The 24,911-nt window shown below is 41.4% G+C and overlaps 1 protein-coding gene across 5 annotated transcripts in view; it reads right to left on the bottom strand.

The window, feature by feature from the left end:
• Positions 1-24,911, bottom strand: part of HECW1 (HECT, C2 and WW domain containing E3 ubiquitin protein ligase 1) — a 430,747-nt gene that overhangs the window by 230,446 nt on the left and 175,390 nt on the right. For all 5 annotated transcript variants that reach the window (XM_078059964.1, XM_078059960.1, XM_078059961.1 and 2 more), the window contains one exon: positions 1,904-2,228. In XM_078059964.1, the coding sequence (XP_077916090.1) occupies positions 1,904-2,228 (325 nt within the window). The remainder of the gene's footprint in view (positions 1-1,903; positions 2,229-24,911) is intronic.

A 24,911-nucleotide genomic window follows, 5' to 3' on the forward strand; every position in this document is an offset into this window, starting at 1 on the left:
CAAAATGTCATGTTAACACCAGATCTGATTCATTTCCAGAGTTTCACGACATTCGATGCTGCTGACCACTCCTTCCTTCCTCCACCGCCTTCTCTTGACTTCTGTGACGTGGTCTCCTAGTTTGGTCCTAAGTCTCCACCCCTCCTCCACCTCCTTTGTGAGTGCATCCTCTGCCCGTCTCTCTGACAGAGGCTTTCTGGTGCTCTTTTCTACACAACCCACAGTGACCTCATCAACCCTCGGGGTGCCAATTACCCCAAACCTCCACCCCCAGCCCGGATCTAGGGCTAGGCTCCAGATCCACCCATTTTTTGCCTTCACTTTGGATGAATGTCCTTGGGTGTCACACCTTCCCCCCCAACACGTGCTCCTCCTCCAAATGTTCCCTGACCTGGGAATGAATGGCATTAGTACTCACCACTGCAGGAAGATACGGCTTTAAAGGGTTGGTTCAAAACCAGATCTGTGGCCAAAAATCTAATTGCCCAAGGTGCTAAACAAGTAACATTCATCAGGAAAGTAGGGATGGGTGGGAGGGAGACTGTGGCAAAACTGAAGGGTACAGACAGGCTACCCGAAGCAGCCAATGCTTAACTTTAGTGAACTAAAGCCAAGCAGAATTACAGGCTCAGTCTGCCAAATTGAGGGCTTTTGTGAAAGAAGCTAGACATTTGGATTTCAATGTGAAATCTCTACATTTTTCAATGTTGATAACTAATCAAATTTAAAATAATATAGACTAAAAATATGCTTAGGGGGGCTGTTATTTTACAAGCTCTGTTTTAGATTGATGGTATCCAAACAATTTTATTCAAGAACTATTTTTTAAGCAAATGAAATTTTTACCTAAGTCCAATTTAGCTAGTAACCACTATTTGTGTACAAATTTAAAAAGTTACATTTCTCCATCTTTATAATAAAGTGTGTATTGTAAATACACCAGCCAAGCTGATTTCAAAACCTTTACGAGAGCTAAAAATGTTTCCCTGATAGTCAGATAAAATCCCCTTTATTTTGTCAGAAAAACAGTCCACGGTTATAAAATACTCGTAACGATCCATTGGTTCCTGTGATACTCCATGATATTAAATCAGGCATTGTGTGTCTGGATGTGTAGACTGCTCCATGCACAGACTGACAGCAGAAGGCCTGGCCTCCTCTGAATTGGATGCCCGACTCTATAGACTCCCCAGCAACCATACCCTCATTTCTGATTAACCAGTATAAATGCACCAATTTCCACCACACCCGATTCTATCATGAACAATAGATCAAATCTATTTTTCAGGTGATTTCAAATTTGTGAGATCTGTTTTCTGCAGCACACAGACTTGTGTATTTCCCTCTCAGCTATCACTCTCTTCCTCAGCCTGCGGTGTGCTTGCGTTCACTGTACGTTGAATCGAGTTACATCTTTTGAATACAAAGCAGTGAGAATGTTGAAAGAGCAGGTGAGAAGAGGTGCATGATTATGTTGGCAACAAAGTGAAACTCCCTGCACAGAGATGGGTGCACATCAGTTGTGTATGTGGTGTTGCTTTGGTCTTACGAACATACGGACTTGAAAACAGGCTTTTGATATTAACTTATTTGTAAGTAGAAGAGCTTCTATACTTGCAAATGGTAATGACATTTGTGTTCAACCACACCTGGCCCTTCTATCTTACGATTTCCTTCCACTGAATGGAGATAGCAAGAGAGGCCTCAGTACGTGATCTGCAGTGTGTTGGAATTCGGTGTGTAACACATTTGACTGCAAACTGTGTGAGTTTGTTGAAATAGTAAAGCATATGTAAAAGTGAATTGTGGATGATAGACTTGTCGAACACCCAAACCCCAGTGCGGAGACCGTTTTGTCGGCAGCACACCGTTAGCCGATCTGGCTGAGGGCTGCCTTACTCACCGATGAGATACATGCCAATCCAGTCTCCAGCATCCACTTCCTCCTTGATGTCCCAGTGGATCACCAGGTCCTGGGAGTGCCCTATGGAGTAGTAGGAGCTGCTGACCATGAGTGTGGAGCGGCTGTCTGAGGTGACCAGGTCGGTGTCACTGGTGGAGCGCGGGATGGTGACGGCGCCGTGGGGGCCGTTCCGAATGGCCATGCTGTGGAACTGGCCGGGGTTGTAGCTGTGACGGAGAGGCTCCTTGCACCGGCGGCGATTCTGGGAGTTTCTAGATGGAGATGCCATGGCGGCCAGGCCTAAAAACCTGTTCTGGTACAGATTCTGTGGGGGCAAACAGACAATTAGCAGGGGTGTAAGACACCAGCCGCACAATGACGGTCTTCACAGGTTAAGAAGGATGTGCTGGGAGAATGAGCTGTGAGGGAGCAGCCGTCCAAGGAAGACCTGAAATACGGCACAGAGCATCCTCCGCGGGCTTCACACAGGGAAGGCTAGAACAAAAAACAAAAAACAAAAAGCAAAAACAAAACCCCCCAAAAGACAACAGAAATGGAGATTAAGCCCTGAAAACGTGTTGAGTCATGCGGTTTGGCTCCCAGGGACAGTTACTTACTGCACACATCAATCAGAGGCAAGTTTCTGTTTACTGGTCATGAGGCCCAGGCCTCAGCGGCGGTCTGCTCTGCTCTTCAGATTACATAAGTCTGTTCAGCAGTCACTTAGGTCTGCACTTTTTCCACCCTCTAAGACCAGGGCACTTGTAAAAAGTCTATTAACCTGATGAAGCACAGTGTTGGCATTCTCCATCTCAGTCCTTAATGGCCATGTGGCAGGCCTATTCGTTCATTATTTGAGTCTCTTATTAGGAATTCCTCAGGCCCCGCTGGTGGTAACCATGGCATTACTATAGGCAGAAAAGCCAGACTTCAGAAAGCATCTCATCATATTGGTACCATATGGTCTTATTTTTTTTTAAATGCTCGTCATTGCGACAGTATGAAAATGGACAGACCCTGGTGTTGCCTGGAAACCAGTCCTTCTCTCAGGAAGCCAGGCAAAGCCCGAGAAGCACGAGCCGTCCATGCACTCAGCAGGCCCCCTGGCTCTGGGCAGTTCAGAGAGGACATCGCTAACCTGACCATCCTCTGGGGGGCTTTGTCCAGAGACCTTCATGACATCTCCAAAAAAGAAAGGCTGTTGCTAGAGCATAACATTTCTGTAGTTTACATATACTTTGTGTGGACAAATGACCTCTTATAGTATTATTATGGAGATTCAAAACAACTTGGAATTAAAGAGTCAAATTTATGATTACAGGTTAAAACAAAGTGGGTGCAGCACCTACCAAATTCCAACCTGTGCATCCCTAGACATTTTACTTAATCTTCCTGGTCCTCAGTTTCCTCATTTTAAATGGGTTGTTGTCAGAACTTAATGAGGTAATGCAAATCAAGCTCTTACCATAGTAGGCACTCAATAAATAAAAATCTACTAAAATATTACTGGTATTGCTTTACTAAGAAAGCCTCACTGAAACATAGGTCCTGGGCAGTTGGCTGGGCTCACTCACTGGCCAAGGGTGCCCTCACATCATCCCCAGAGCCCTCACATTTAATTCGTTCTGCAACAAATCCACAGATTGTTTCTAGTCATGGCCTCGCAAGTTTTCTTACAAAACTGAAATTCCAAGCTTAAACAGTCTAGTGTATTTATAAAGGTACCCTATATACCAATTTTCTGGAGGGGAAGGCTCCCTTTATCTGTAAGGTTTATGCTTGAATAGGATGTTTTTTGCATTAATGTTGAGGCTGAGGGAATTTTATCGACGTAGTATCAGCCAGGGCCGCAAAAAAAGATTATAGATTGCTTTTCTTTTGTTGAAGACACTTCTGCTGTGGTATTTTTATTAGAATTCCCTGGAAATCAGGCAACTCTCCTGAAACTGTCAAATTACACCAGTGCTCACTGTCCACGTGGTGGGAACAAAGGCATAGAAGGAAACATCAGTCAAGGAAGACATTTGTCAGTGATTTCCTGGATTGGAATAATGGTATTTGCCCGGAATAGGAAGGGCAGTTTCAAAGCTGCTCCTTTTAGACTGCACTCCCCCACCCTGCCCACCCCCATCTTTGTCCACACCCTCTCCATTTGTACTCGCAGGAATTGTATTTCTGATTCAAGATTATGCCCCAGCACCAAGTCTGCTGTAACCGCCCCCTGCATCCTTTTCCGATTCCCCAAAATGTGGGCCTCAGCTCTCTGATCCCACAGGAATCCCCCTCCCCTGCAGAGAGTCTTACTATATTATTGTTAGTTGACCAATTCACGCACATCCCTAAGCAGTGAAGACTTCAAGCCAGTGTTCCCTGCTCTTTATATCCCCTGGAACTGGCCTGACTCCTGGCACAAAAAAAGGCCCTCGAAACTTTAATTAATATGATTTTATTCAATGATGCCCCTTCTTTTTGCAGAAAGGGTTTAAGTTTGCTATTAAAAAAATAGATAAAATATAGTAAGACATAAGTTAGTAGATAGTGCAGAGAGAGAAGAAAATAAAGAGACAAAAAGTTATGTACAAACTATATGCCATCAGGTCCCTAAACAGGTGTTATTGTTAAAGACTCACAACAGCTGCTTCTTGACTGCAGCAGGTGGATAGTTGATTCCCAACGTGCGATTCCTTTGTGGCTACGTTTGCCCCCGGGCATTCACAAGGGTTCCAAGCTCACACTATAGACTCATCCAGCTGGAAGAAACAATTTAATCATTCTCTGTTCACATCTGAACTGTGGGAGGTCGAGGAGGATCTGTCCTGTTTTTAAATAGCCCTGGATAAAAGACCACTCTCTTCCCAGACAGTGATTTCACTGTCCTGCAACCTCGCAATTCTTCCTAAGCTCTAAGGCAAATCTCACGGGACAGAGACCTGCCTTTTCCTTCCTCCCTGCAAAGAGTAGGAGTGGCTTTCCCATTATCTCTGAGGAGGACGTCAACAGTATCACTAAATTGCTTCCAGCTTTTTCTCCATTCCACTAAGTAACTCGAGTGTCTTTTATTTCCCCTTACCTTGGTGATGGGTAAAAGACATGGATAAGAAACCAAAAGAATATTAGTAACAGTTTCAGTGACACTGTAATTTTCCAATTATTGGTTGTAAGCAAGGGTCTCTAGTTATGGGCTCTGTTATGCACAGATTTTAATTGACCCCTGAAAAAGTGAATCCAATGAGTGAGCCACTGAAGACAATCTGATCACATTGTGACCTACTTCATAGGGAGTAAGATTCTATTTGCTGGCTTGTTTCCTATTTGTAGTCGAGGATCCAACAATGATGTTTTGTTTACTTATTTTGCTTTCCAACTTAAATAACTCAAATTGTTAAAATGTTTTTAATTAAGTGATATGTTCTTGGATTTTTAAAAAATCTTGGAACAGGTCTGACATGTTTAATGTTTTAAGTTATTCTTATGCATTATAGTACATAGCAAAAACAAAACATGTAAGGAGATGGAATCTTAAAAAATAGTCACTTCTAGGAAAGGGACATGTTATTATGGATTTTTTTTTCAGAACACAGGAAAACAAAAGATTCTGCTGTGTCAATTTCTAACTGACTAAGTCATTAATAGCTTTTCTGTTTTGAAACATATAAAGCTGTGAGTGAGTACCATCTCAGAAATAAAAAGAAAGTGGACAAAAGGCGTATCTATAATAGAGAAAATGATTCTTAAAAATTGCTTCTACACCAAGAAATCAAAAACAGTGAGTGGAAAACAGAGGCCCTGAAGGAAACCTCATTAAAGTATATGAGATGAGGTATTAGAAACTGGTATTATTTAGCTGGAAGAAGAGCATGATAGTTTTTGAGTTCAGGAACAGATTTTATTTTGAGCAAGTAGATGCCTGAAGCTTTTTTATCCTACACTCAGCTCTGGTTATGCCATCAAGGAGGTAATGGAACTTAAAAAAAAATTATATGTAACTTTTCTCTTTCTACAATGGATTTCAGAAAATTTACAACGAAAGAAATGTACACAAATAGGGAGAGACCAGACAGAAAGCAGGAATAGCAATATGAAAAAGGATAATAATTATGAACGTTCACTCTATGCAGGGAACTTGGTGCATTATCCTATTAAAAACCTATCAGGTATCACTACTCCCTTGTTGGTGAAAACCCAGCTCAGAATGGTGGTTAATAAACATTCCCAAGGTCCTCTTACAGCAGGAAATGGGGATTTGAGCCTATTCTGTGTGATTGTAAGTAAGCACTTTTATCATTCTGAAGCACTCTCTCCAAATTATAACATGGGCAGATATACTCGCAGAAATTGATTCAGATACTCCTCTAATCTTCTTGACAGCCAAGAAGATATAAGGAAAGCATAGTTCTCGGGGCGCCTGGGTGGCTCAGTCGGTTAGATGTCTGCCTTCTCAGATCATGATCCCCGAGTCCGAGCCCGGCATCAGGCTCCCTGCTCAGCAGGAGTCTGCTTCTCCCTCTGCTCCTCACTCCACTCTCATGCTCTCTCTCACTCTCTTTCTCAGATAAATAAATAAAATAAAATAAAAAAAGGAAAGCATAGTTCTCATGATCAGAATATTTGAATTTTTTCTCCCTCCAAGTTCTTTTTTTTTTTTACTTTTATTTTTTTTTAATTAAAAAAACTTTTTTTTATTAACATATAATGTATTATTTGTTTCAGGGGTACAGGTCTGTGATTCATCAGTCTTACACAATTCACAGCACTCACCATTCCCTCCAAGTTCTTAATAAAATGCTTCATTTTAGACTTTATACAGAGAGCACCACATGATGTGGTGACCATTATCTCTAAACAACATTTTTTTAAAAACCACAAACAGTGGCAGATTCTTGCACAAGTTTTTGACAAAAGTTGGGGTTATAATATAAAGAGTCTATTTGGGGCTGTGTATAGCTGTGTTTCCTTCTGCCCACATTCAAACGCCCCCTTGGCTTCTTCCACTCCTTATGCCCCAAACCTCCTGCTCTCCATTCGGTGCCTGTTCTCCACCGCACATCTCTCTCTCTGGCCTTGACACACATAAACAGGAGCCTGAATGACCTGTTCTATCTGCAACTGTCTTACTTATTTCTTATCAGTGCTCTTCTACTGAGAAGCAAGTGCCAAGACAGCATGGGCCTTGCCCGGCCCCTCTGGCCTGCATTTCCACGGTCAGAATGCAGTGGGTACTCAGGAGCTGTTTTGTTGGACTGGGGCGCATCTGCGTCTGCATCCCAGAGCTATGTGACGATGCTCTGCGGCTTGAGTTCAGAGACCCTTCTCAGTGCCTATTTGGCCTAAAGCACAAGGCTTGTTGTCCAGAATCCCCCATTACTAGCTCCTGAATGACACTGGTAAGAAGGGAGAGGTGGGGATTCGATGAGATCCCACCTGTGGGTCCCCTTCTGTGTCTCACATCCTGAGATCCGAGTCCTGCCCGTACATTGGTACGGCTGCTTGGGAACAGCTGTGGGTGAGTGAGGTTATGGGACAGAGGTGGCCATGACCCGCCAGATGGCCAAGCACTTCTGAGGAGGAAAGTGACAGGTGGCTGCAATGTTACCATCTCTACCCAACTCTTCAGCTCCTCACACCTGTCTCTGAAACTGCCTCAAAACGGTGTTTTTAGCCTCAAAGTCATGTGTTGAAAAAGTTGTTTTGTGCTGGCCATTGTGCAGAAGAATATCACAAAATTATATAAACTAAATTGTGTGGGTTCCTTTTCTTTGGAGAAGAAATAGAATCCCACACATTGCCAACAGGAAGGGAACATTAGGCGGAGGAACTTTTAATAAGCAAATCAAACCAAGTCAGGGAATATCCACATAGGAAGTCATGATTTAACAGACAAGGGACTTGTTAAAATGACAGTCAAATGAATTATTTTAGGAACACAAAAAGCCTTACCACTAATGAAAAAAATCCAACAATAGGTTTGAGTGGAACAGCCCCCACCCCCACTTCTCTCTGGGGCCCCCAGTGGTGGTGGCAGAGAGAAGTCTTTGCTCCTTGTTGCTCCAATGCCATTCTTGCTCCTTGTGCCTCAGAGAGGTGAGCAGGAAGCCTGGCCATGCTTTGTGGGACACGCAACTTTCACCACTTTGGTCAAACATGGAATTTCTTGATGCAACTCTGAGCCACTTGGGAGGATTATGGTTGGAGGTGTTCAAGAATGAAGCTGCCGAAGTCTGGGCAGTTACTATGGCCAGAATAATGGGTGGGGGACGTGGGTGAGGAGAGAGAGGAAGACCAGAGGCAGCAGGGACCTTCCTATGTTATTTAAGGGAAATTCCTGATCCCTAGCAGCACCTCCTTCTGATCTACTTGAAAAGAAAGGTCATTGAAAGTGGTATTCCTCTGTGTGTGTGCGTGAGAGAGAGAGAAAAAGAGAGAGAGAGAAAGAGAAAGGCAGACAGATGGACACACTGACAGAGACAGGGGCAGAGAATGAATAGGAATGCACAGATGTCTTTCCCTTTTCAGTCTCAGATGTGTCCTTTTCTTCCTCAGGACAGTCCCATCTTGATGCAAGTTGGGAAGGTCCCTTGTTTATGTGTTGACACATGCCAAAGTAAAGGTTAGGCATTTTTTTTTTAAAATATATTTTTTTTATTATGTTATGTTAATCACCATACATTACATCATTAGTTTTTGATGTAGTGTTCCATGATTCATTGTTTGCATATAACACCCAGTGCTCCATGCAGAACGTGCCCTCTTTAATACCCATCACCAGGCTAACCCATCCTCCCACAACCCTCCCCTCTAGAACTCAGTTTGTTTTTCAGAGTCCATAGTCTCTCATGGTTCATTGCCCCCTCCGATTTCCCCCACTTCATTCTTCCGCTCCTGCTATCTTCTTCTTCTTCTTTTTTTTTAACGTATAATGTATTTGCTTCAGAGGTACAGATCTGTGATTCAACAGTCTTGCACAATTCACAGCGCTCACCATAGCACATACCTTCCCCAGTGCCTATCACCCAGCTGTTCCATCCCTCCCACCCCCCACCACTCCAGCAACCCTCAGTTTGTTTCCTGAGATTAAGAATTCCTCATATCAGTGAGGTCATATGATACATGTCTTTCTCTGATTGACTTATTTCGCTCAGCATAATACCCTCCAGTTCCATCCACGTCGTTGCAAATGGCAAGATTTCATTCCTTTTGATGGCTGCATAATATTCCATTGTATATATATACCACTTCTTCTTTATCCATTCATCTGTCGATGGACATCTTGGCTCTTTCCACAGTTTGGCTATTGTGGACATTGCTGCTATAAACATCGGGGTGCACGTACCCCTTTGGATCCCTACATTTGTATCTTTGGGGTAAATACCCAGTAGTACAATTGCTGGATCATATGGTAGCTCTATTTTCAACTTTTTGAGGAACCTCCATACTGTTTTCCAGAGTGGCTGCACCAGCTTGCATTCCCACCAACAGTGTAGGAGGGTTCCCTTTTCTCCACATCCCCGCCAACATCTGTCGTTTCCTGACTTGTTAATTTTAGCCATTCTGACTGGTGTGAGGTGATATCTCATTGAAGTTTTGATTTGGATTTCCCTGATGCTGAGTGATGTTGAGCACTTTTTCATGTGTCTGTTGGCCGTTTGGGTGTCTTCTTTGGAAAAATGTCTGTTCATGTCTTCTGCCCATTTCTTGATTGGATCATTTGTTCTTTGGGTGTTGAGTTTAAGAAGTTCTTTATAGATTTTGGATACTAGCCCTTTATCTGATATGTCATTTGCAAATATCTTCTCCCATTCTGTCGGTTGTCTTTTGGTTTTGTTGACTGTTTCTTTTGCTGTGCAAAAGCTTTTTATCTTGATGAGGTCCCAATAGTTCATTTTTGCCCTTGCTTCCCTTGCCTTTGGTGATATTTCTAGGAAGAAGTTGCTGCGGCTAAGGTCAAAGAGGTTGCTGCCTGTGTTCTCCTTTAGGATGTTGATGGACTCCTGTCTCACATTGAGGTCTTTCAACCATTTGGAGTCTATTTTTGTGTGTGGTGTAAGGAAATGGTCCAGTTTCATTCTTCTGCATGTGGCTGTCCAATTTTCCCAACACCATTTGTTGAAGAGACTATCTTTTTTCCATTGGACATTCTTTCCTGCTTTGTCGAAGATGAGTTGACCATAGAGTTGAGGGTCCATTTCTGGGCTCTCTATTCTGTTCCATTGATCCATGTGTCTGTTTTTGTGCCAGTACCATACTGTCTTGATGATGACAGCTTTGTAATAGAGCTGGAAGTCCGGAATTGTGAGGCTGCCAGCTTTGCTTTTCTTTTTCAACATTCCTCTGGCTATTCAGTGTCTTTTCTGGTTCCATACAAACTTTAGGATTATTTGTTCCTTTCTTTGAAAAAAGTGGATGGTATTTTGATGGGGACTGCATTGAATGTGTAGATTGCTCTAGGTAGCATTGACATCTTCACAATATTTGTTCTTCCAATCCATGAGCATGGAACGTTTTTCCATTTCTTTGTGTCTTCCTCAATTTCTTTCATGAGTATTTTATAGTTTTCTGAATACAGATTCTTTGCCTCTTTGGTTAGATTTATTCCCAGGTATCTTATGGTTTTGGGTGCAATTGTAAATGGGATCAACTCCTTAATTTCTCTTTCTTCTGTCTTGTTGTTGGTGTATAGGAATGCCACTGACTTCTGTGCATTGATTTTATATCCTGCCACTTGACTGAATTCCTGTATGAGTTCTAGCAGTTTTGGGGTGGAGTCTTTGGGGTTTTCCACATAAAGTATCATATCATCTGCAAACAGTGAGAGTTTGACTTCTTCTTTGCCGATTCAGATGCCTTTTATTTCTTTTTGTTGTCTGATTGCTGTGGCTAGGACTTCTAATACTATGTTGAATAGCAGTGGTGATAGTGGACATCCCTGCCATGTTCCCTGACCTTAGGGGGAAAGCTCTCAGTTTTTCCCCATTGAGAATGATATTCACTGTGGGTTTTTCATAGATGGCTTTTATGATATTGAGGTATGTACCCTCTATGCCTATACTCTGAAGAGTTTTGATCAAGAAAGGATGCTGTACTTTGTCAAATGCTTTTTCTGCATCTATTGAGAGGATCATATGGTTCTTGTTCTTTCTTTTAGTAATGTATTGTATCACGTTGATTGATTTGCAGATGTTGAACCAACCTTGCAGCCCAGGGATAAATCCCACTTGGTCGTGGTGAATAATCCTTTTAATGTATTGTTGGATCCTATTGGCTAGTATTTTGGTGAGAATTTTCGCATCCATGTTCATCAAGGATATTGGTCTGTAATTCTCCTTTTTGATGGGGTCTTTGTCTGGTTTGGGGATCAAGGTAATGGTGGCCTCATAAAACGAGTTTGAAAGTTTTCCTTCCATTTCTATTTTTTGGAACAGTTTCAGAAGAATAGGTATTAATTCTTCTTCAAATGTTTGGTAGAATTCCCCTGGGAAGCCATCTGGCCCTGGGCTGTTGTTTTTTGGGAGATTTTTGATGACTGCTTCTATTTCCTTAGTGGTTATAGGTCTGTTCAGGTTTTCTATTTCTTCCTGGTTCAGTTTTGGTAGTTGATACATCTCTAGGAATGCATCCATTTCTTCCAGATTATCTAATTTGCTGGCATAGAGTTGTTCATAATATGTTCTTATAATTGTTTGTATAAGGATATGCTTTTATTTCCCAGAACCACAGTGATGCTCCAACAGGTCATGGCACCGAAGCCCCAGGGACCCTGCTGACCACCGAGGAGCCACCTGGTGGGAGTATAGGGGAGAAATACGGCTGCAGAATGGGGCAGCCATGAGCAACACCCCTGACCACCAGAGCTCCACTCCTGGAGCTCCACAGAGCTGCTGTACCAAGCGGGGTGACTGTGTCTCTTTCATAGCCAGGGCACTACCACTTGCCTAAAGACAGTCTAGTCTTCAAAACCTTACCCATAAAACCGAGTCACGCAGACTCCCAGAGTGAGTGGTGGGAAGTCATGTCCAGCCTCTCCCACTGCTCCAGAAGGGCAGTGGCCTGCCCTGGGCACAGCAAGTGAGCAGCAGTGCCAAGAGTGGAACCCCAGCCCCATGGCTTGGACCCTGCTGCCTCCCTCAGGAGGGAGCATCAGGCTTGCCGAGAATTTAAGCCACCGTGTGTTTTCCTCCTCTAGTCACAATCCTGTTCCGATTTGCTAAGAGGCAATGTGCCCAGGCAAGGAATACAGTTCTAAGAAGGACATTTCAGCAGGACTGCAAAGGAGGTGCTAAGTTGGCATACATACCGAAGTTAATGTTCAAATACCTTATTTGTTGTGGAAGTTCAGGGTGCTGTATAGATGCTCTCTTAAATTCTTCCACCCCCTGGGAAGTTGGACTCAGCAGAGCTGGCAAGATTTTTAAGTAAACTGTTTTTTTGTTTTGTTTTGTTTTCTTCCTTCCTTTAGCCCATTCAATGAGCAAATGTTTAGAGTCATTAGTATGTACCAGACACTGTACCGAGTATCGAGTATGCATAGAGAGATGAATTAAACAGTGCTCCTACCCTCAAAGAGTTTTGTGCAGGAGGAAAACATTTAAGCAGTCAACTTTGATACAATGACAAGGGCCATGACAGGAGTGGTAGGCAAGGTCCTCATGGGAGAGAGGTGCTGGAAATGTCCTCCCAGATGGGAGAACAGTGACACTGTATTTGGAAGGAGGAGTAGGAAGGTCACCCAACTGGTCAGGGGCAGAGGGGAAATCCAATCTGAGCAGAAGGAACTCTATGTATAAAGGCAGAGCTTTACAAACAAGCATGTTGTGCCTGTGTATTCAACAGAGCTCCTCCCAGCTGCCTGCCACAGAGTGTCAGGAGGGGCAGCGAGAAGTGCTAGAGGAGGGTCTCCCTTGACACACCAAGAGATAGGACCTCCCCCCTTAGAGGATGGGAGGGCCACGGGAGATTTTTGGTCGGGGAAATGATATAATCTGTTCACCTTAGAAACATCACCCTTCAGCAGTGAGATGAGTGCAAGGGGCAAGGAGCCCACTACGTCTGGGAAAGCCAAAACTACAGCAATCCCAAAAGCCCAGTCTACCTGCAGGGAGGAGCCACCTCAGATGATCTCTTAGTGCCATCTGCGACCCAGGCGCTAAGTCTCATTGTGGGAGGATGAAAGGTAAAGGAACAAAGAATGGCCTGCGTCCTTGAGGGGTGTGTGTAAATGAAGGAACAATCCAAAGGCACAGTAATAGGGACCATGGACAGCACCATTGTGTGGCCTGTTTCTACTGGGATCTTGTGGCCATTGCATCCACCCCGGAGTAGCGCAGTGCCAGTGGTACTTGTGTCTAATTTTATCGTTGGGGACGCTGCATCATTTAATAACATGTGCCCCGGGATACGTTGCTCCTCAGAACTAATCAAGAGAAGTAAATTTCAGGACTTCTGCATCCTTCATTTTCAAAGCTTGGACAACACTTACGTCAATACAAACTGAATTGGACCGACTTTCTGGCACATACTGAATTTATAATCTTATTTTGCCATGGAATACAGTACAAAGGCTATTCTTGACTGTTATATAGTAATGTCACCAATGGTGTAGTAGAGCTAACTAACCTCTAAGTTAAATACATGTGAACATGTACAACATGACCTGTTCAACACTGGAGATGTGGTACATGCTATGAGCTGTATACAATCTAGTGATGAGAAGATACATAAACTAATCATTTCAACGTAGGATGAAAAACAAACAAGTTTAGAGAGATTCACAAGATAGGAAGATAATTACTCATTTTGTCAGATAGGGAAGGAAATAAGATTTAGGGAGAAATGGAGAAAGTATTTTTAGGCAGAAGGAAATTATGCAAATGCATGATGAGAGTTATAAAGAATGCCCACACATGTCCAGGGAACTGGAAGACCAGTGTGTCTGAAGCAGAGGGTATGTGAAGCAGGAGCAGTGAGGAGTGGTGAGGCTGGAGCAGAATCAAGACCAATTTTAAAGCCAAGTGTTTCAAGGTAAGGAGAGAGGTGTTTCTTTTGGGGACACTGAGCCCTTTTGAAGACAGGGAAAGTAGTAGTGGTGGGCTCATCTACACCGTGCTCTCGTGAATATTGTGATGCTGAACACCTTCCTTCAGGAGCAATGTGTCAGAAGTTCCAGCCAAAGCCCTAGAGGAAGTACTGGCCAGGTAGCTAGGTATGCACAGCTCTCCCCTCAGGAAGGTAGGGGGTAGTCAGCACTGCTCTTTCAGATCACCTAGAAGGACAGAGGAAGGCACCATCCTGGACTGTAGCTCTAACAGAGGAGCTAATCTTTAGGAACACGAACCAGCTGGCCCATTATCAGCACACAAGTGAACTGCACTAGCCAGAATAGCACTTCCTTTTGTTATCAAACTGAAATAAGTTCAGTGTTAATTCCTGAGACCATTTTTTGGAAGACAACTTAGAGCAGTGACGAAGAGGCAAACAAACAGCATCGGGTCTCTCCTTTCTGTGTCATTCTTGTTTCTCTACCTCCCTTGGGAAGTGACATGGCCAGTTCATGTCCTAAAATGGGGTCACAGGTAATACATGCCTTTCCTCCCATCATTGTGCCCACTCCTGTGATATTTCTAACCCAGGCTACTCAAGTCCAGTGCTAGCTGTCACTCATTCTCTGAGCCACGGCAGGTTGTGCCATCTTGGCACCCATGCTATAATATGAGGGCCAGCAGGGATGGCTTAAATCGAGAGATGTCTGTTGGAAAAAGAAGGAAAAAATTAAGAACTGGTGCTATTAAAAAAGAATTACGCCTATCTCCAGTGATTTAAGATAAAATGGTTGGGAGAGTTGGAATGACAGGGAGAAAAGTCAACCCACCAGCATCTCCATCAAGCTTCTGACATCTATAGAAGAGAAAAAGAATTAATACAAGAGCAGGACAAAGCACTGCTTTTTAAGTGAACCACAACTAAATGGACAAAGTGTCTAAATCTGTGAAAGTCCCTTGGAAGTTCCCACAGCATCAAGATATACCCCATGGTCAAAATAGCAAATCAAGTGACCTAGTGACATATTACTTTATTATCAATTATTTATGGAAATGACAAAAGGAAGGAAGAATGCTATTTTGAAAACAAAAAAAAATAGGATATGTTACTTAGCTCTGTTGGCATTGGGGAAGTCATCACTGAGATTATGGCCAAAGTGGATTGGGAGCTCACATTCAGGCTGTGGTTATTCAGATCGCTGGGTTCCCTACTTGACTTCTCGTGTAGGGACCACCCCAGTCCAAAGGCTTGCTTGGTTTTAAGAGAACATTAAGAGAAAAGAAACACTTAGCCATTATTTTTTCAAACATGACACACTGCTGAAATTCTTGAATATCTTTCATAGAATGTCCCTTCTGACATTTGTTACACCAATGAATCTATTTCATTTTTCAGAACTAAGGAGAAGGGGTAATCAATTGAGGCTGGTTGGAACCTTTGAATCAAGCTACCATCAGACAGTATTTTCAGTTTTCCAGACTAAAGAAATAGAATGGTTTTCTCCTAATCTGTCTCTTTGGATGCCTGGGACCATCACCTGAGCTTGTCTATGATACACAAAAGATGCAGCTGACACAGTGAAATTATAAGCCTCAGTGCTTCTCTCAACAATTCCCAGCCACAGGGAATCTTTGCTCAATAGTACGGTATAGGTTTACGTTACATTCAATGAGAATACAATTTAATTTGATTCTCTGTAGCAATCACCAGAAGGCAAACTAGATTATCATCTGGCTAAGACATTTTTCACTCTTAAGCTGATGCCTAGAAGTCGTGGGTCTCAATGATACGGTAATATATTCAAGAGCACTCACTGCCATTTCTGTTAGTTAAAAGATAAGCTGCCTACCCAGACAAATAGAACTCAGAAGTCTAAATGATATGGATATTTAAGGAAAAAAAATTTTTTTTTCCCATTCAAGGTTTGAATTAATTACTCAGATAACATCTCTAATTTTCTCTTTTACTTTGTAGGTGGGAAGATTAAAGTTCTGTATCCTTCCAGGGAGTGACAGCTGTAGGGGGAGCCAGGGGATGTAGGGGGAGCCAGGGGATGTAGGGGGAGCCAGGGGATGTAGGGGGAGCCAGGGGATGTAGGGGCAGCAACAGAAGAAGTATCATCACAACGAGATGCCTGGGTTTCCATTCAAACTGCTCATTAGGCTTTTTCACAAAGCCCCAAGAGACAGTGGTATTAAAAGGAAAATGAGAAAATGAAGTAATTTGGGTGTCTGAAAGGCTGTTCAAGATGAAACATGAGCTCTGAAGAAGCAAGAGCCACAGGTACATGCTAATGAATCTTAAGTGCATGTATTTCCAATACATTAGCTTTGTTCTTTGCAGAGGACAAGTCTTATCCTCTCTGTAACAATGTGCTCCATGTCAGAACCTCAATTATCACCCACAGTCAGAGGCCGACATTTTACTCTTGCTTTATTAATGTTACTCAAAGGTAGCTAGAGCCATGTTTTGGAATGGCTTTAAACTGCTCAAGGTGCATTTCCCAGACAATCTTCATTTATTTATTCATTTGGTCAACAAATGTACGTGTCAAACACTGGAAAATGAACAAGGCTATAAGCATCTGCCCTGGAAAACCAGAACACATTTGTTAGAAAAATTAGTGGGCCCAAGGTACTCTGTGGAGTCTTAACTACTCTACTGCTAAGGTAAGAGGTACCAGAAGAAACACAAATGCAGGGTGAGAGCGGGGTGCATATTTCTGGTAGGGAGAATGGTGCATGCTGTTCAGAAGACACATATTTTAAGTCCTACTCAATTTAAGTTTGCAAATATCTTCTCCCATTCAGTAGGTTGCCTCTTCATTTTGTTGATGGTTTCCTTTGTGTGCAGAAGCTTTGTAGTTTGATATAGCCCAATTTGTTTATGTTTGCTTCTGTCACCTTTGGCTTTCGAATCAGATAAAAAAAAATCACTAAGACAAACGTCACATATATCCCGCAAGGAGTTAATATCCAAAATATAGGAAGAACTCATGTAACGCCACAACAAAAACCCAAATAAACTGATTTAAAAGTGGGCAGAGGATCTGAACAGACATTTCTTCAAAGAAGACATACAGATGGGCAACAGGCATGTGAAAGACGTTCAGCATCATTAATTATCAGGAAAATATGAATAAAAACCACAGGGAGATATCACCTCACACCTGTTAGAATGGCTATTATCAAAAAAAGAGAAATAACAAGTGTTGGAGAGGATATGCAGGAAAGGGAACCTCATGCACTGTTTGTGGGAATGTAAATTGTGCAGCTACTATCGAAAACAGTATGGACATATCGTTAAAAATTTAAATATAACTACTCTACGATCCAGTTAATCCACTTCTTCGTATTTATCCAAAGAATATGAAAACACTAATTTGAAAAGATACACGTACCCTTGTATTCATTGCAGCTTTATTTACAATAGCCAAGATGTGGAAACTATCACTATTTGCAGATGACATGACAGGAAATTACCACCTATGTTTTCTTCTAGGAATTTTATGGTTTTAGGTCTTACATTCCAGTCTTTAATCTATGATGAATTATTTTTGTGTATGGTAAAAGAGAGCGGTCTTGTTTCATTCTTTTGCATGTGGCTGTCCAGTTTTCCCAACACCACTTACTGAAGAGACTTTCCTTTCTCCGTTGTATATTCTTGGTTCCTTTGTCATAAATTAAGTGAGCTCTCCATTCTGCTCCATTCATCTATGTGTTGCTATGCCAACACCATACTCTTTTTATTACTATAGCTTTGCGGTATAGTTTGAAATCCAGCTTTGTTCTTCTTTCTCAAGACTACTTGCTTTGCCTTTTTGGGGTGTCTTATGTGATTCCATATAAATTTTAGATTTATTCTAGTTCTATGAAAAATGTCATTGGGATTTTGAGAGAGATTGCTTTGAATCCATGAGCACAGAGTATCTTTTCATGTATTTGTGTCTTCTTCAATTTTTTTAATCAAGGTATTACAGGTTTTAGCATACAGGTCTTTGAGCTCCTTGGTTAAATTTATTCCTTAGGTATTTTATTCTTTTGATGCAATTGTAAATGATAGTTTTCTTAATTTTTCTTTCTGATAGTTCATTATTAGTGTATAGAAATTCAACAAATTCCTGTATATTGATTTTGTATCCTTTACTGAATTCATGTATTAGTTCTAACAGCTTTTTAGTGGAGTCTTTAAGGGTTTTCTATATATAGTATCTGTAGATTGCTTTGGGTAGTATGGACATTTTAATGATGTTCTTTGAATTCATTCATTAATCTTTTCTACTGTCCTTTTAGTCTCTATTTCATTTATGTTTACTCTGATCCTTATTTCCTTCCTCTACTTACTTGGGCTTCATTCTCTTCCCTAGTTCAAGTATATATTGTTTATTTGATACTTTTCTTGTTTTTTGAGGTAACCTTGTATAGCTACAAACTTCCCCCTTAAAACTGCTTTTGCAGCATCCTACAGATTTTAGACTATTGTATTTCCATTTTCATCTGTCTCCAGGTATTTTTTTATTTGTTCTTTGATTTCTTCATTGACCCATTGGTTGTTCAGTAGCATTTTGTTTAATCTTCACATATTTGTGATTTTTTTTTCAGTTTTCTTCCTGTAATCACCTCTAGTTTCTTGCCATTGCAGTTGGAAAAGATGCTGGATGCGATTTCATTCTTGTTGAATGTATTGAGACTTGTTTTGTATCCAAACATGTGATCCATCCTGGGGAATGTTTCATGTGCACTTCAGAAGAAGGTGTATTCTGCTGTTTTTGGATGGAGTGTTCTGTGTATATCTATTAAGTCTATGAAGCCACTTGGTATAAGACATAGTTTAAGGCTCATGTTTCTTTATTGATTTTCTGTTTGGACGATCAATCCATTGATGTATGTGGTGTGTGTGTGTGTGTGTGTATCAATTTCAAATTGATAGCATCTTATGTTTAAACACATTCTAATAACTACATTTTTACTCCCTTCCATGTGTTCTGTCTTTGATGTCATATTTCACATCTTCTTATTTTGTGTATCTCTTAACTAATTATTATGTTATGGTTAATTTTACTACATTTGTCTTTTAACCTTCATATTAGCTTTATAAGTGGTTGATCTAATACCTTTACCATATACTTGCATTTACCTGTGAGATTTTTACTTTCATATGATTTCTTGTTACTAGTTAGTAACAAGCTTTTTATCAGCTTAAGTAAGTCTCTTTAACATTTTTGGTAAGACCAATTTAGTGGTGATAAACTTTTTTTAGTTTTTGCTTGTCTGGAAAACTATCTTTCCTTCTATTTTTGCTGGAAGACTATTCTTGGTTAGAGGTTTTTCCTTTCAGCACTTTGAATATATCGTGCCACTCTCTTCTGGCATGCAGTTTCTGCTGAAAAATCAGCTTAGAGTCATATGGAGGTTCCCTTTTATATAACAAGTTGTTTCTCGTGCTGCTTTAATATTCTCTATCTTTAACTTTCACCAATTTAATTATAATGTGTCTTGGTGTGTAACTCTTTGGGTTCATTTTATTTGGAAGTCTCTGGGCTTTCTGAAGCTGGATGTGTGTATCCTTCCACAGATTAGGGATGTTTTCTGCCATTACTTCCTCAAATAATTTTTCTGCCCCTTTCTTCTCTTTCTGGGATCTTTACAATGCAGGTATTTTTCCACTTGATGTTGTCCCACAAGTCCCTCAAGCTTCTTCATATTGTTTAATTCTTCTTTTTGCTATTCTGTTTAGGTGATTAACACTGCCCTGTCTTCCAGGTCACTGATCTGTTCTTCTATCGTGTAGTCTGCTATTGAACCTATGTATTTTTCAGCTCAGTTATTGTATTCTTCAGCTCTCTGACTTGTGTTTGGTACTTTCTTTTGTTTTGCATCTCTTTGTTAAAGTTCTGTGTTCATTCTTTCTTCTTTCGAGTTCAGTTTGCATCTTTATGACCATTACCCTGAACTCTTTATCAGGTAGATTACTTATCTCCCTTTCACTAAGGTCTTATCCTTAGGTTTCGTCTTGTTCTTTCATTTGGAACATATTTCTCCGCTTGACTCTCCCTGTGTTTGTTTTTATGTATTAAGCAAAACAGCTATGCTTCCCAGTCTTGAAGAAGAGGCCCTGTGCCGGTGATGAACAAATTGTTCAACCTTGCCGTAGCTTTTGGTTGTTCCTCAGACCTTTGTGATTGTCTAAGTAGCCTGATTTATTCTTGATAGGTCCCAGTTGTTGAGGGTGTGACAAGACTGTCAGTGTTTCAAAGGGAGGGATATTAGATGGTGTCTAGATTCAGGCTAATTATAAGCCAGATCACCAGGCACCAGCTTTTAAGGTATGTAAATATATAGCCTTGCTTGTCCACAACTGTAAACCTTGCTGACTTTCAGACCAGGACATCCAGAGATGTCCCCTGGTGACAGTTGCAAACATCATGGCTTTACCCATGTATAGTATAAGCTTCTTCCTGGGAGATATCAGTGAGCTGTGGCAAAGTTAAGGGAGGGCACTAATATGGTGTCTCTCTGCCCATGTTCCCTGTGGGCATCTCTATAGCTTCTTGTGTGACAAACTTGATGCCTGACCCACAAGCTGAGGCTCTAAGATGAGAAAACAGGCCTTTTTTTACATGAAGACTGGGGATCTATTTCGGTCTGTTGTTTGTACAATGTTCTGGGGGTGGTACCTGGCCAAGGACTGTCTCTCTGACTGTTTCAGACCCATGGGGCCCAGAAGCACAGCTCCCTCCAGCCACCAGAGCCAGGCTCTCAAGGGGTGTCCCCTGTGTAGGCTGTGCATGTCCACTAGCTGTGGTGGGGTGGGCCACAGCTGCAGTACACAGGGGCAGGGCACTCCTATCAGAGTTAGCAGGCTAGAAGTAGGGTGCAAAAATGTTGCCTGCCAGCACCTCCATCCTGAGAGAGTTCCTAACAGGTTTCTGGCTCTTCGGCATATGCTTTAAATTTAACAAATGAGTCTCCTTCACATAGGGTCTAGGCACCTTTCAAACTGTTGATTTTGTATTAGGTCCAAGGGAGAATGGATCTGTGCATGAGGCCTTTAAGAGCAGATTTTCCATTCCCTGTAGTCCCATCCTGGAATTAAACCTCACTGGTTTTCAAGGCCAAATGTTTTGGGGTGCTTGATGTGGGGCACAAACCCCTTGTGCCTCAGGAACAAGCTCCATACTATGAAATCCCTCATGACTGGGGATGCCATGCCTGGGATGGGGTTCCTTGTGAGACCATGTCTCTGCCTCTCCTACCTAGCCCAATATAGCACTTTTATCTTGTGGAGGCAGCATTCAGCTAGCTTTCAGGTCCTTTTCAAAGGGAACTGTTCCATATGTCATTGTAGCTTTGTTGTGTTCATGGGAAGAGGGGAGTTGAGGATCCTTCTATGCTGCCATCTTGAACCCCACGTGTTGAGCATTTGAAGGTTACTGGGGTGCTCAACACCTCAAGAAGACATCTAATGATGGGGTAAGTTGGTCACAGAATGGGTTCAGATTGATACTAGGTCCCCCACCAACCTCAAGAAAATTTCCATGCACCAAGGTACACTGTAAAACACTGCACAACTCAGGGACACATTCTTTTTAGGTATTAGATTGGCTTTCAGAAACCCAAAGCCTTAGCTAGTGGGATGCTTAAACTCGAAAGAGCCAAGCACGACACCCGGCACACCTGCTTATTTTATGCCTAAAATCTATGGTCCTAGAAGCTATAAATATCTACAAAAATGGTAAAATCTTCCGAAAAACAACCTAGAATTAGGAACTTTCCAGTTAGACAAAATCATTTAAGAGGTGCACCTAAAAATAAGAATTCTAAAATTAAGCAAACAGAATGGGATACTTATTTTCATTGGTATGCATAAGATCCAAAGGTTTCAAAATTCCACAACGGCTGCATTGCAAGGTTTTTCCAGAAAAGACTAATGAAAAATTAAAGACACAAGAGGTACCGAGAACAAAGAAATATAAGACTGATGTAATTCCTACTGCTCTCCTCTATCTTCCTTTATTTAAGTACTCATTCTAGTTATCCTTCGTCTGAATTGTCTTTACATGACTGTTAACAAAAGTCCTCCAAGTTAATGGCCTTACAGACATTCCCATATCTACCTTTGAAGGAAGGTCCCCAAATGTGCCCTTCCCAGAGTTGAGACTCTGAGGGATTTTCTGGTAAACTACTATATTATTGTCTTAAATGGCCAAAGGAAACCTAAAATAAAAGAGAATGAAAAACCTTGCCCAATTCTGCGAAATACTGGAGCTATAGATAGGAGCCTGGAAAAACTGGCAAAAGCTGGGTAAAGGTAAGCCTTTATGAATCTCTGTCTATAGCACCCTATCAATAGAGAAAAATAAAATTTCACATTGTCTCTTTCTTTTCAAACCCACACCCACTGGTTACTGGTCCTTTCTTTCACAGGGATAGCTATTGCCTTCTTGCTTGTCTCAGAGTGTGGCTTAGGTTTCTGACTGCCTGGGACAGGCAGGCTGTCAGTTCCTTTTTTTGGCTATCTTTGGGAGTGACTCTGGATCTTGGGGAGATAGTAATTCTTGTACCCTCTTGGAGGTCACCTCCTTTTTTTTTTTTTTAGCCTCCCACGAGCATGCCCTCATGTCCCCTGACTGGGACCAGGAGGCAGGCAAAGGCCAAGCTCTCCCCTGCACTGAAATCCTGCAAGCCTTAGCCCTGCTGCTCCTGAGCCCTTCTCCTTCAGCCATGCCCCTCTGCTGCCCTGAGTCCCTCTCCTCTCCAGGAAAGTGGGTGTAAGCACCTGAGGGCCCCTCTCAGGTCAGTCAGCAGGGTTAAATGCACTCATGCATTGCCCAGACCCGGCTCCTGGAGCAAGCACCCAATTTTATTTCTGCCTTCCTCCAGAATGTCTGAGGCTCTTGACCCCACAGGGCCAGGGCACAGGCTCCTACTTCCCTCCAAATCCAAGCAGGGCTTCTGGGGGCTTCAGACAGGCCACAGGAATAGTGCCTCTCCAGGACTGGGGGAGACTTTCTTCATTCCTGGAATAGCCTTCACAGGGCAAGCCAGGAGCTAAGGATAGGGCTTTGCTGAAGGAAGAAAAGCAGGTTGAGCCCTGCCTCCCCAGCCCCTTCCCACCTTCCAAGGCCTCCTATGGCCAAGTTCCTGGCTGGTGGGGGGCGGGGAAGGCTCCTGGGAACAGCAAAGCAGGATGGAGAGGAGCCTGGAATCCTGTGTTCAGGGCCTCCCATTCTTGCTGAGTTTCCCGTTGTGCAATGCTGGAGGGTCTCCACACCTTCCTCATCGCCCCATGGGGCGGCATTCCTGTTTGTCCCAGCCAAAATTACAAAGTAGCTCTGTGGTTATAAATTGGCTGAATTGCAGAGCCTAAAAGAAACTTTTTATTTTAGGCCTTCTCCCCTAGGATAAAATAAAACTATGTTTGAGGGGGTGGGGGGTGGGAAACAAACCTTTTAAAGCCTTTATAAAAAGATGAATGGATGGATCAATCTATTATGTCATTCAAGTTGCAACCCAATCTTTGAGAAATTGTGAGCAACTGTTCTTAACTTACAAATCTTTGCAAAACTAGAAATGTAATTCTAATGGAAGTTCAAACATCACCTATTCCTTTTACCTTTCCCGAAGTCTCCCCTATATATATTAAAAGGCTTGTAACTTGCCTTCTTTCTCTGTGCCTTTGAGACATAAATGTTAAAGTACAAACTTCAGAGAGGTAATCCTTATCAGAAGAAAAACCAAAGAGGGAAAGGTCATTTAAAACCTAGCTTTAGACATCTGAGCAGGTAGCCTTCATTAATTCCATCTACCGGAGAAACAACATAGATCCTATTTCTTTTGTAACTCATATAATAGAAACTATAAAGTTTCTGTTTATATATTTCTGTATGTTTACATGTGTCTATACATGTGTGCTCTAGATGTGTGGTATTTTCTACCTTTGGATGATACTGCTAAAATTAACTTGTAAAAGAGCTCTATTTAATTAACTCAGATAAGCCCTTATATGAATTAAGTATTCATAAAAAAATCTCAAAAATATATTAGAAATTAACCCAACTACTTTTCAGATTCATGTGATCTGGGATAATTTTGCAAATAAAAGGTAGTTTAAATTTGGTTTAATTAAGATAAGCATGTCTTCAAAGTTACCAGCATTGAATATAATGCTGATATACAACTTCTATTTTACCTGACTTTATTAGTGAAATAAGTTCATGTTATCTCACAAAATTTGTCAGCAAGAAAAACAGCTTGGGATGATGGCTCACTTTGATGTCTCATGAAGTTTAGTGGGTAACCTAAACATAATTATTAAGAACAAGCAAATTAAATAGATGTAAATAGAATAAAAATGTTTTCGGTGAACTTTTTAAATAGTTGTCCCCAAATCTTTTTGGTAACCTGAAACCTTAAGGTTTGGTAAGTTCAATTAAATGATGAATAGTCATTAAATGTTGAATATATACAATTAAATACCTAGATCATTTTCAAATAAGATAAAATACTAAAACATTAGTTACTAGACATAGGCTTTCTTTCACAGAGGAACTAAAGATATTTGGGTCTATTAATAAACATGTTTTGTGTCATGCTGAAAAAAAAATTTACTATGAGAAAACATGCTTCTAGAAATTATAAAAAGCATTTTTAAATTTGCTAAGCCACAGAATGCTAATATAAAAGACAATTCATAGTTGTTTACTTATTTTCACTAAAAATTAAGGTTTTAAATAATTTTTAAATTCCAATATATAATTGAAGCTATTAGAAATTAAAGCTAGCAAGGAAACATCTGCGAATGCAAGTGAAGTAGGATGTGCGTTTTCAGTAAAAGAAGGTGTGAGGAATGGAAATGCATTTTTGTGGAGGGAAATGAAAGTAATTTTGTCTTAAAGAGAGGCTAATTATTTCAAAATGGGAAAGAGAAAAACAAGACAAAATTTTAAGAAATTTGTGAAAGGCAGGTAAGATCA

Source organism: Halichoerus grypus, chromosome 12 (assembly GCF_964656455.1).
Source record: "Halichoerus grypus chromosome 12, mHalGry1.hap1.1, whole genome shotgun sequence".
In the NCBI taxonomy this organism is placed as follows: Eukaryota; Metazoa; Chordata; class Mammalia; order Carnivora; family Phocidae; genus Halichoerus; species Halichoerus grypus.